Source organism: Diplotaxodon limnothrissa, linkage group LG3 (assembly GCF_057381915.1).
Source record: "Diplotaxodon limnothrissa isolate DT_005_m linkage group LG3, D_limnothrissa_male_GT1.1, whole genome shotgun sequence".
Taxonomy (NCBI): domain Eukaryota; kingdom Metazoa; phylum Chordata; class Actinopteri; order Cichliformes; family Cichlidae; genus Diplotaxodon; species Diplotaxodon limnothrissa.
Window position 1 is genome coordinate 27544831 of NC_140598.1, and position 13648 is coordinate 27558478.

General features: G+C 40.8%; 1 protein-coding gene across 1 annotated transcript in view; it reads right to left on the bottom strand.

The window, feature by feature from the left end:
- Nucleotides 1-8838: 8838 nt before the first annotated feature.
- The window catches only part of LOC146635172 (neural cell adhesion molecule L1-like), a 640298-nt gene continuing 635488 nt past the window's right edge, over nucleotides 8839-13648 (bottom strand). The window contains exons 12-13 of the mRNA XM_085350050.1: nucleotides 9238-9570; nucleotides 8839-8999 (exon numbers count right to left, since the gene is read on the bottom strand). Of these exons, the coding sequence (XP_085206176.1) occupies nucleotides 8839-8999; nucleotides 9238-9570 (494 nt within the window). The remainder of the gene's footprint in view (nucleotides 9000-9237; nucleotides 9571-13648) is intronic.

The following is a 13648-nucleotide window of genomic DNA, read 5'->3' on the forward strand; positions in this document are numbered from 1 at the left end:
GTTACAGTGGGATACAAATAATATCAGGCTGATCCTGCCACGATTTGTTCCCCCCTGTCTAAATCACGGACAAACAGTATCCCACAGCTGTTTATGTTTTTAAACCCATTTTGCACAGAGAGGCATTTTTTTGAAAAATGTATTGATAGCAATGTTGAATATTAGTACACAGGAAAAAAACAACTACATGTACCGTGACGGTTGATCTGATATCCTCGTGTTGGTGTTGTTCCCAGACCATCATGAAAATGTTGTTCCAGGATCAACATTGCAAGTGACCAATCAGAATGTTGTGACGTCATTTTGCGACTTCGGGAAAAACCGGCGTAAAACAAAAAACTGTACTTAAGCTGCGTGAAACCGCCTCTGTCTGCCGATCAACGGACCCTGACCCTAACCCTAACCCTTTAATAAACAGTAAGCAGAATTGATATTGTCCTTGCAACATTGGAATTTCATAAATGCACGAATGGCTTGGCGCGCAAAAGAATAACATCACAACAATGTGATTGGTCACTTGCAATGTTGAACCTGGAACAACATTTTCATGATGGTCTGGGAACAACACCAACACGAGGATATCAGATCATCCGTACCGTGACACCTCTGCCTTTCTAAATGAAGGGACAGTAACTGCATGTGTGTATGAAAGCGTGTAAAACCTGAAGATAGTCAGATTAACAGTATTTTGTCTCTATCTGCCATTTTGCAATTCATCTCATGTAAACCTATGTAGACGGTGTTTCAGAGAAACTCAGGATTTTTTTCTTCAAACATGACACCCCAGTGTACTTCAGACCCAGCAACACACTCAGACAGAAACTGGTTCATCCGAAAGACAAAACTCCTAAACACAAACTTAACAATGTGGTGTATGCTGTACAGTGCAGTGAGGAATGCCCAGACCTCTACATCGGAGAGACCAAACAGCCACTTCACAAGCGCATGGCACAACACAGAAGAGCCACCTCCACAGGACAAGACTCAGCAGTTCATCTGCATCTAAAGGATAAAGAACACTCTTTAGAGGATGCCAACGTTCACATTTTGGACAGAGAGGACAGATGGTTTGAAAGAGGCGTGAAAGAAGCCAGAATCCAGTTTTGAGTTCCCTCCCCAGACGCCTTAACGCCCATTCAACATCCTGGGCCATCTGACCTCAGGAAATCACATGATAGGGTGGGGCCAGGTTTCATAATGAGCTCACCCGAAACCCTGGCTGATTGTGACCCACACCCACTTTCACACCTTGGCTCATGTGATTAGGTAGAGGATCATCAGGGAGTCCTTTGTCCCTCTTCGGTGGGAAACTCCCACTGGGTTTAAATCTGGGACTCTCCACCAATTGACCCTAGAACTGAAGAAGCTTCTCGGATGAGAGGTGGAACGTCTTCAAGCAACTCAAAGAAGTCCAGACGCTTTTCTTTCCAAGCTCCTTAGTCTACAATGACCTGGATAACAAATGGTATCTAAAAAGTTACACTAAGTACTAGTAGGGATGGGTATCGTTTAGATTTTATCCGATGCCAGTACCAAACCGCTTAAACAGTACTCAAACCGGTGCTTAAAGAATGGAGAACACAAAATTGGTCCAAAAACCTCTCATGTTCAGCTGTTTTTTTGTCAAAAGATAACAATGTTAGCCTTTTCTGCAGCTATGGGGCATATATGGTATCACTCTTGGCTGGAAGCAGTGCTTAAACAATGGAAAAAACACAAACTTTGTCCAAAAACCTCTCATGTTTAGCTGTTTTCCACTTTTTGTTTGGTCATTTTAGCCTTTTTGGCCAGGGTGAAGGGAGTATCTGCCATCAAACAAGAAGACAGCCGCATGTAGCTATGATGATGTTTGCTAGTTCACCTTACATGCATTAATGTAATAACGTGGTTAGCCTACTCAATGTAAATTACACACGAACAACATTAAGCTACTCACGCAGAGAAGAAAGGCTGCTGCTGCCGTTATCATCCGTCATCATTTCTGCTACACTGGCAGGGCTAGGGGCCAGGACTCTCCTCTTCGGGTTTTTGGGGGATGTTGCTAACTCCGGTCCGATAACAGGCACCACACCCACAGTAGATGTGCACGGTGTGAGGTCTCGCAGCAAGCTATCAAATACAGTGCATTTCTCGGCTTTAAAAAAAACGCTATACGTTGCCAGGTGTTTCATCGGATTTGAGGTGTTACCTTCTTTGACAGTATCACAGTATCAGCTTAAAGCACTTGTTGCAGGCTGCTGAGTTTGCATCTCTTGCTGTGAAGTACAGCCAGACTTTTGACCGTTTTGCCTTGGGCGTTTTTAATCTGTAGCTCTGCTCTAAAAGAACATACGTACCTGGGCCCGCCTACTATCCTCGGAAACATAAAATGATTGGCTAGAATCTAAAGTGTATCAGAGCTCAGGAAAAAAAAGCACCGAAATGTGCGCTGCTTTTTGGTCTGGTTAGTACCGTTTATGTCAGAACCTACCGGTACCCATCCCTAGGTACTAGATACATGTTCTGATGAGTTTTGGCAAACAACCATTTGACTAACATGTGTGTCTCACCTGATCTTGTTCTATCTCCCTTCTGTCCTGATTCTCCATCTCCCTCTCTGCTCCTCTCTCTCCCTCTTTGTGCTGACAATCAAGCCAAACACCAACATCATCAAATATACAGTTGAAACCAGATATTTACACACTCTTCAGATAAAAACACAAACACATTTTATATTGTAACATCAAATCAGACAAAATGTTTATTTTTTTAGATTGATAAATATAAAAAACATATTTGTTAACTTTAAGAGTAAAGAGATAAACTGTCTGTATTTCTTAATTGTAAATGACACCAAATTGTATTCAAAATTGAGCCGCACTTATGGAGCTCCACAGTTCTTTTCCTGGTGTTTTGGTTGACATCTCTTGATTTTCCCATGTCAAAGAAACAGGCTCTGTGTTTTGCCTTATATGCATCCACAGGTGTGCCACCAGTTTACTCACATGGACTCTACTAACCTATCAGAAGCTTCTTCAGCTCAGAATGGAATCGTCTGCAGTTTTCTTATTAATTAACATTAAACATAGTGTATATGTACTCCTAAATTTGATGAAAGTGATTAAAATAGACAGCTCCATCTTTTTATTCTGACATTTGACTAATTCAAAAGATATTTCAACATTTATTTATCTAAAACAAAAGTTTACTCTAAATTGACGTTTAACAGTAAAAAAAGTTTTTATGTTTTCTCCCTAAAGTGTATGTAAACATAAATAAATAATAAATAATTTTTTTTATTTATATAGCACCTTTCAAGACAGAATCACAAAGTGCTGCACATAAGATTACAAGTCATAAAAAGATTTAAAAAGAGAAAATAAAACAGGCAAAAAATTAACCAAAAGCAGTTTTAAAAAGGTAAGTTTTGAGTTGTTTTTTAAAAACAGCTACTGAGTCCGCAGTTCTTAATCTGGTTTCTGGTTTCAACTGTGAATATACTGCTGTGTATTGAAATTCCTCTTGTTTTGCATAGATATACTGAACAACATTCAAAGCATAATATATAAAATAACATCTACCTGAGTTTTGTCTTTGAAAGAAGCTCCTTATGTCCATTGTTGTGTACATCAGTACACAATTGAAACCGATTTAGAGAGTTTGTTTAGCCGTGGAGGGTAACAACTGAAAATATGAAATGTAAGTTAAGACTCTCTAAAAAATCAGCATTGCTGTTCGGCTTTTTATTCATCCATTTGTCGCTCGAAGGGCAAATAACACAACCAAGTGATCAGTTTGATATCAATCTTTTGTGATACATCGTCATATTTACATTATCTGTACGGATGATTTGCTTTGGTACCTGGTCAAACTTGAGCTCTTCTCTTTCTGCAGCAAACTCACAGGCAGCAGCTTCTCCCCCCTCACTCACATGGGTGCTGTGGTCAGTCGCCTAGTGCCTGAGCTTGGATCATACCAAAATTAGGGGGAATTTACGACAGTGCGCTCTGTGTGTTGTTATTTTTTTATACAGTTGTCAGTCAGGCATCTAACTAACCCACTCCAAAAGACCTCGGGCTTCTGAAAAAATGACCCGGGCTTAAGCCCAGTAAGCCACCCCCCTGCTCCGCTGATGGTTGACTCCAAATCTCCCAAACACTATGTCGATTTGAGAATGCAAGACCGAGACAGCGAGACCAAGACCGAGACCAAAGTCCATCGAGACCAAGACCGGTCTCGAGACATCCAACTCTAATGCTTACATATATGTGTAAAAAGAAAATGTACGAGCTGTGATAACTGTTTCTGATAGAATGAGAGTAGACTGATATATTAAATATTAGCTTATTGGGTGAGAAAATCAGACCATGTCATAACTGCTTTAAGTCATACAGAATAGATATCAGAGCCTTAAGCAGGCTGACTTCTGCTAAATGGGTCAAACTGGACTCAAAGCTTCATAGAACTGAAACAAACATTTATTTAAAAGAACAATATTTGTCTCTTATATATAATACATCTATACATGTACTGTCAAAGATACTTGTGTTATGTGACGGCTGTGTGCAGGCAGGAGAAGGACCCAAAGTGCAGACTCCGGAGACAGAAAGTAACTCAAAACAGCTTTAATGCTGAACTCAAAAGGGTAACAAAAACTAAGAATATTAAATACACCTAAGCAGACAAAACACACAGCAAGATAAAGGTAGATCACAACAATAACAAACTGAAACACAGGGCTTAAATACACAGAGGGAGCAATCAGGGAATGGACAACAGGAGGGAAACACAGCTGGGGCAAATCAGAACTAACGAGACAAGGAAGCGTAATCTGAACACACTGAGATAAGACAGAGACCTTCAAAGTAAAACAGGAAACACATAACACAGACTGAACAAAGACACAGACTCACATGCAGGCACTACAACAGAGGGAACATAGACGTGGGACCAGGGCAGACACTGACTGGACACGGGGATATAGCGGACAGGGGAGACAGCAACTGGATTACACAGAGACAAACCATAAGACATGACTCTAACAAAAACCCAAAGACTAGAAATTATAAATATTATAATAAACTCAAAAACCCTGGGTCAACGACCCAGGCATCCTAACAACTTGACTTTGAGTGAAGATTTAAGGTGATAGGAAATATAAATAACTGCAACTTGAATCTTCACTGAAGCTCAGTATTTGTATAAATGTAAGAAACTGCACTTTGAGTACATTTGCCTTCTCTCTTATAAAATGAACCCAACACTTCTAATATTGGCATACTGCATAACAGACCCAATGTGCAAAACAATGAGTTCCCCTAACGATAAACTGCTATGTTCTGAGTTATTCCTGCAAACTTTGCTATTTTCATGACAAATTCTTCACTTTTTTCTCAATACTTTGCAACTTTATTTGTCAAAAATTACGATTTTTTTTCTTGGATGTTTATACTCCCCAATCCCTGCCCTGCTGTTTTTTTTCTTCTACCTTCATTAGCCCCAATAAGGCATAGTAATTTTCACCTCCACCTTTTTGCTACTTCTACACTAGGTGCATGAATGCAGAATGAGCCATCTAGGCCATAATAATAATAATAATGGATTGGATTTATATAGCGCTTTTCAAGGCACCCAAAGCGCTTTACAATGCCACTATTCATTCACTCTCACATTCACACACTGGTGGAGGCAAGCTACGGTTGTAGCCACAGCTGCCCTGGGGCAGACTGACAGAAGCGAGGCTGCCATATCGCGCCATCGGCCCCTCTGGCCAACACCAGTAGGCAAGTAGGGTAAAGTGTCTTTCCCAAGGACACAACGACCAGGACAGAGAGCCCAGGGATCGAACCGGCGACCTTCCGGTTACAGATGCGATTCCCAACCCCCTGAGCCACGGTCACCCCGAGCCACGGTCACCCCAAACCCCTACTTTTCCAACCCGTTTGGTTAAGAAATGATGCAAAGTCAGGACACTATAAAAGTTGGCAAAAACACCACCAGAACACCATATTGTACACCAATGAGTAGTGTTTTGAATGCCTCCTTATGAATGGTGGAAAAAACTGAACTGAACTCAGCCTTTCTCGGAATGCATAGTTGGATTAGTATATAAGTGAAGATTAGTACAGAGTAGATAAAGTTGGCAAATTTAGGCAATCACTTTGCAAATTGAATCCGGAATGAATTGGTGTGTTCTGCACTTCTTCTTTGATTTGGTGATTGGATTTTAAATTAGGTGGATGAGAAAACCATCGGGAGTGCCCTGCATAATTTCAGAAAATGGCATCACAACCGTCACGGAGCGCTGGAAAATGCCAGTTAAGTGACAGGCCATTGCTCATTGTTGTTTTTTGTTTTGTTTTTTTTTGTTTTTAGCCATTGCTCATTGAACATGACAGTGAATGGAATCCTGACTTAGTAAACTGTATTTTTTACATAGTTTCTCAACCAGTTGGGTTGAAAAAGTGGAGGTTTATGGCCAGACTACCAGTCCAGCCCTACAAATATCTTGCGTTCTCCACAATGATCACTGTAACGAACAGCTCTGCCTCTGAAACCGTGTTGTTTCCTCTGTATCTCTTCTGAGATTATTATGCACAAGTGAAACAACTAAGATTCTCTGTTGCCACGAGTCTAATAAAAAGAAAACCCACTTATTATACTGTTAAATTTTACTTTATGAGAAATGAACAAAAAGTAGCAATTTCACATTAAAGTAATTAAAAAATGTATTGAAAAACAAATCTGAAATGAATAAACGATGAATTTAGGACAACATAAAAATAACACAATATCTTTTTGGCTAAGCTGTCTTTCACAAGTGGTCACCACAGTGAAGCTACTGAAAAAAGGACAATCATGATCTTAATTTCTAGACTATTTTAAAGTAATGACTCAAGAGCCACAGTCATGAGTAGATCAGATTATGTTTAGAACTCTGTGTTAACTCAATACAAATGGATGGATGCAATTCTTTTGCTTTATGGACACAGAAAAAAGCCAAAGAAGTGGGTCTGTTGTTTGGTTTCTTTGTACAATATCCAGTTAAATTAGATTTCCCCTTTAACAAATGCACCAGTTTCAGGGAGATGAAAAGGCAGCCATCTACTTCAAAGTAGCTGTCCTTTATTGGTTTCAGGGTGAGGGGAAAGAGAAGAGAAAAAGGACAGCAGAGAGAGACTACCAACAAACAAACTGCATATTGACATGTGGACATTGAAAAGAGAGGACTGAAGGAAAAATCCTCAGAAAAAAACCCGCAACAGATTCTACAGTTTCAGGTAAAAGAAAGACAAGGAGATTTATCTATACAGAAAAACAAACTGACTATTGTCATTTACTTTACTAATAGATGTTAGATTTGAAATAAACATATTATTATTACATTCAGTAACAGCAAAGTTGTAGAGTTCATGGAATATATTTTTGACACAAATATGTCAGATCTTTGTCAGAACTGAAAATCATTTGTTTAAAATGTAGCAGCTGACTGTCGAGTTTTAAAAACCAATGAAATGTTAGGACAATAGGACATTATGTTGTGGTAAAAAGTGTGGGCTAACGATTATAATCCACCACAGCCTACAATTTTGTTTCTTTCTTACTCTTTTACAGTGCTTTTCTGTTTGCCTAATAATTCCTAGACAGAAGAGGAACATATTCAATGTATGTTTGGCTAAAGCTTATTAGAAGACCCTTTATCTATTCTACAAAAACTCAGAGAACTCCATCAAAAAAGGGGTCAGCTTGACCTTCACCCGATTTTCACCAAAATTAAATCAGCTTGAGCTGGTATCTACCATCATTCAAAATTTGAACATATCTTGAAAAGTGTGGACACTAGAAAGCTAACAAACATTAGATACTCCATCACTTTGGGTGATGGACATATAACATTTTAAAAACCTTGACTTGTCCTAAGAAGTACTTCAGTACAACCTATCCAGAATTCTGGCTCCCACATTACAATCAGCCAGTTGATTACAGATACGCCTGATCTCAACTTGTTATGTGTATAAAGTACAGATGCCCACACAATCAATTTCGTCCACTCCAACCTCTCAACCTACATGGGCAAGACCAAAGAGCTGTCAAAGGACATCAGGATCAAGATTGTAGACCTGAACAAGGCTTACATATGGCCTACAAGACGGTCTGCAAGAAGCTTCATGACAAGGTGAAAACTGCTGGTGCCACTATTCAGAAATATAATAAATATGAAATGACCGTCAATCTCCTTTGGTCTGAAGCTCCATGCAAGATCTTGCCTCATGGGTTGAAGTTGATCATGAGGTGGTGGACAAGCCTTGTAGAACACCATTTGTAACACAATTTCTCCTCTGCTCTTAAAGTCACACATACAGGCACATCTTACATTTGCCAGGGAATATCTAAATGATTAAGGGAAGGATCATGAGAAAGTGCCATGGTCTGATGAAACCAAAATCAAACTCTTTACATCACCTCAACCTTTTTTCTTTTTTTTTTTTGCTAAGGAGCTTGTTAGTAAAAAAAAAAACTTCACTGTCCATTGAGGAGCTAGTGGACAGGATACTGTAAAACAACCTTCCCTCAGCCAAAACACAATAGCTGGGTCGTGGATGGGTCCATCCAAAACATAGTACCAAGGCAACAAAGAAGTGTCTAAACAAGAAGAACATTAAGATCACTGAGCCAGTCTAGCCAGTCTCCAGACCACAGTCCTATAGAAAATCTGTAGGAAGAACTGCAGCTTTGAGTTGTCAAGTGGAAGCCAAGAGACCTAAAGAATTTAAAGAGTTTCTGTATAAAGGATTGGGGCAAAATCCCTCTGCAATCTTCTTTTTCTCTGAGATGCTTTAAACATGATTCAGTGAGATATTAGTATGAACCCTGATTTTGTTTTTTACATTTTCTGTAGCAAACAACAACAACAACAACAACAACAACAACAGCAAGTACACCAGAAACTGAGAGAACAGTGATTAGTCCAACAGATCCATCCCCCTTCCCTCCATCCTCTGTGTGTCCTCCTGTGTGACCTGCAGGTGAGAAACAGGTGTGAGGTGTCAGCTGTCAGGTAGGTGATGAGTGAAGAACAGAACAGAATCCATTTCCTCTTCAAACTGCTGTCAGACATTATCTACTGCACTCTGATCACATCACTCAGACCAACTGCTTTCTACAAAGTCTCATCAACAACATCTTTAGAAACAAACATCAACAACCAGGAAGCAGCTTCACCTCTGATCACACACACACTCAACTCTACTCACTCACCTGGAGGATCAACAATCAGGTCGATGCTGTTGATGAACTTCATACTGTCTGCCTTGTTCTTGACACGACACTCATATGTTCCAGTGTCATTAATCGTCACATCCTTCAGAATCAAAGACACGTCTCCATCCTTCATCTGTCTGTCCTGCAGATCCACCTGGTTCTTAAAAGATGGATGCTGGTCTGGAACAAATTGCCCATCCCCGTACACAAAAACATATTTCTTTCCCAGGTCAGCTCTGCTCCACTCTAAAATAATAATGGTGTTGTTGTTTGGAGCTCGACATATCAGAGTGGCGTTCTGTCCAGACTCTGCTGTGATGGTTTTCTGGTCTGAAAGAGGAAACAACACAGAGCAGAGAGATTAAAAGTACAAATGTTCACATATATAGCAGCTGATCTGAGTGAGGATCAGAAAGAGACTGCTGAGCTCTCCTGAACTGGACCAAATGAAGCCCATTATTTGGCAGACTGGCCATCACCCAGTTTATTTGGAGGGAAAATCTTGCAAGACAATGCTAAACTGTATCTATAGTAAAATACCCACTTTGTAGTAAAAGCCATGCGGGTGCTGAACTGACCTGCCTGCAGTCCAGATGTTTTACCAGTTGCTATCGTTTAGTACACCATTAAACAGCAAATATGACAAAGGAGACCTGGAGAAGAACAGGGCAGCTTCGTTCCCCAAAAAATCCAGAAACTAGTCTGGAGGTACATCTTTCGCCATCTTACAATGCTGGGATTGCAGCCATTCCCCAACTCTCTGTGAATGGTACTCATGGCCATTCGAGAATCTGTGTCTTTGATTAGTAGTCGTTGATCAATGGTCATAAGAATTTGCATACTAACAATCATGGAACTAACCCCCCCCCAGCACATTATTCATTCAGTGGTGCTAGTTTCCTTTGCTGTGCAAATGTACTGTTTATAAGGTTGGGGAAACCTGCAGTCAGCTGAGACTGGAAAAGTCACTGGGATGAGTCACAAAACGTTTCTCCCACTGAAAATGTCCGGATGAACAGAAAACACAGGCAGCACAAACGACAATTTTAGTAGCACAAACCAGCACAAACGTAGCAGAGTTGAATGACACCAGTTTTGTTTGATTCCATTAATGTGGGGGGGCTGGTTGACCTCTGATGACCTCTAGAAATTTTTTTGAATATCTTTAAAATGATAGCAGCACAAACAAAGAATTTGCACCACAAGCGTAGCACAAACGTTTGATACCACTTTTGTTGGATTTGAAGAAGGTGGAGGGGCAAATTCACTCACATCACTCATGCTGATGCTGCTGATCAGTTGGGTCAGTGTTCTTCTGTTTTGTTCTTCCCATGAAGACACGACAATCGTATTTTCCAATATCAGCCGTTGAGTACATTCTTCAGAATCAAAAACATTTCTCCATTTTTTTATCTGTCTGTCGTGCAGATCCACCCGGTTCTTAAAAGATTCATGTCGGGGTATGATGTGCCGTGTGAGGTACGATTATTGTATTTTGGAATATGGGAAAATGTAAGAAAGGAGGACCATTACTTGTTTAAAATTATGTTGCTGTCAAGCAAAAAGGTAATAATAAAAAACTGGCTGAAAAGTGACCCTTTAAAATTGGAAGAATGGACTGATGTAATCGAGGAAATATATATAATGGAGAAAATGACCTACACTTTGAGACTGAAATCTGATAAATACCGAAAACAGTGGACAAGATGGATAGCCTAGAAGACTCACTCACCCCACAAGGCAGGGATCTCTCCTCGTTGGAGTCCCCCCCCCCCCCCCTTTTTTTTTTCTACTTCTTAATTCAAACTGCTTTTGGTTTTTGATCCTTTAAGGCATAGGCGGATGGCCCTGAGAGAATGGGGTCTAGCTATTCCCCGCTCTGGGTTCAAATACAGTGGGGCAAAAAAGTATTTAGTCAGCCACCGATTGTGCAAGTTCCCCCACCTAAAATGATGACAGAGGTCAGTAATTTGCACCAGAGGTACACTTCAACTGTGAGAGACAGAATGTGAAAAAAAAATCCATGAATCCACATGGTAGGATTTGTAAAGAATTTATTCGTAAATCAGGGTGGAAAATAAGTATTTGGTCAATAACAAAAACTACAGCTCAATACTTTGTAACATAACCTTTGTTGGCAATAACAGAGGTCAAACGTTTACTATAGGTCTTTACCAGGTTTGCACACACAGTAGCTGGTATTTTGGCCCATTCCTCCATGCAGATCTTCTCGAGAGCAGTGATGTTTTGGGGCTGTCGCCGAGCAACACGGACTTTCAACTCCCGCCACAGATTTTCTATGGGGTTGAGGTCTGGAGACTGGCTAGGCCACTCCAGGACTTTCAAATGCTTCTTACGGAGCCACTCCTTTGTTGCCCGGGCGGTGTGTTTTGGATCATTGTCATGTTGGAAGACCCAGCCTCGTTTCATCTTCAAAGTTCTCACTGATGGAAGGAGGTTTTGGCTCAAAATCTCACGATACATGGCCCCATTCATTCTGTCCTTAACACGGATCAGTCGTCCTGTCCCCTTGGCAGAAAAACAGCCCCATAGCATGATGTTTCCACCCCCATGCTTCACAGTAGGTATGGTGTTCTTGGGATGCAACTCAGTATTCTTCTTCCTCCAAACACGACGAGTTGAGTTTATACCAAAAAGTTCTACTTTGGTTTCATCTGACCACATGACATTCTCCCAATCCTCTGCTGTATCATCCATGTGCTCTCTGGCAAACTTCAGACGAGCCTGGATATGCACTGGCTTCAGCAGCGGAACACGTCTGGCACTGCGGGATTTGATTCCCTGCCGTTGTAGTGTGTTACTGATGGTGACCTTTGTTACTTTGGTCCCAGCTCTCTGCAGGTCATTCACCAGGTCCCCCCGTGTGGTTCTGGGATCTTTGCTCACCGTTCTCATGATCATTTTGACCCCACAGGATGAGATCTTGCGTGGAGCCCCAGATCGAGGGAGATTATCAGTGGTCTTGTATGTCTTCCATTTTCTGATGATTGCTCCCACAGTTGATTTTTTCACACCAAGCTGCTTGCCTATTGTAGATTCACTCTTCCCAGTCTGGTGCAGGTCTACAATACTTTTCCTGGTGTCCTTCGAAAGCTCTTTGGTCTTGGCCATGGCGGAGTTTGGAGTCTGACTGTTTGAGGCTGTGGACAGGTGTCTTTTATACAGATGATGAGTTCAAACAGGTGCCATTCATACAGGTAACGAGTGGGGGACAGAAAAGCTTCTTACAGAAGACGTTACAGGTCTGTGAGAGCCAGAGATTTTCCTTGTTTGAGGTGACCAAATACTTATTTTCCACCCTGATTTACGAATAAATTCTTTACAAATCCTACCGTGTGAATTCGTGGATTTTTTTTTCACATTCTGTCTCTCACAGTTGAAGTGTACCTCTGGTGCAAATTACTGACCTCTGTCATCATTTTAAGTGGGGGAACTTGCACAATCGGTGGCTGACTAAATACTTTTTTGCCCCACTGTATGTTGTTTGGAGCTCGACATATCAGAATGCGTTCTGTTCACACTCAGATATATATATATATATATATATATATATATATATATATATATTTTTTTTTTTTTTTTTTTTTTCCAGATTCAATCTGAGCAATTCAAATTTAACTTATTCAAATTCAGTTTTTGCAAGTTTGACTCTCATCATCCCACTGGAGCACAAACTGGGTGTCATCAGGACGCTACAACACAGAGTGAACACCATTCCCACTGACACAGCAGCCAGGGAAGCAGAAGAACAGCACAACAAGAAGGCACTGAGTAAATGTGGTTATCCTAGCTGGACTTTTGTCAAAGCTGGAAAGGTGCCTAAAGAAATCTCAATTCGATCCAGGAGAGAAGGACAACCGCCTGCTCAGCGAAAACCTGTAGTGATCCCATATGTGTCAGGAGTATCGGAACAATTGAGACAATATTTTTCTAAACACAAAATTGGTCCACCCCAATGATCAGAGTAAACAGAGTAACATAGTGTACGCTGTTAAGTGCCAGGAGGATTGCCAGGATTTATACATCAGGGAAACCAAACAATCTCTGGGTAAGATGATGGCACAACACAGAAGAGCTACCTCGTCAGGCCAGGACTCTGAAGTCTATTTACGCTTACAGCCCAGTGGACTCTCTTTAGATTAATCATTAACCTGCAGTAGGTTTCTGCTCCGACTCTGACACCTTGAACAAACCTAGAGAACAAACATAATGTGGGCGTAGGCTTCAGCACTGTGAACATTAAACACTTCACACCATAAAAGAGTCTCAAGTTCTAACGTACCGGACAAAGATCAGCTTCCATATTCTGATATGACTTTAGATTAATAACTAACCTGTAGCCGGTTTCTGCGCCAACTCCAACTCCCTGTATAAATTCTGGTGGCTG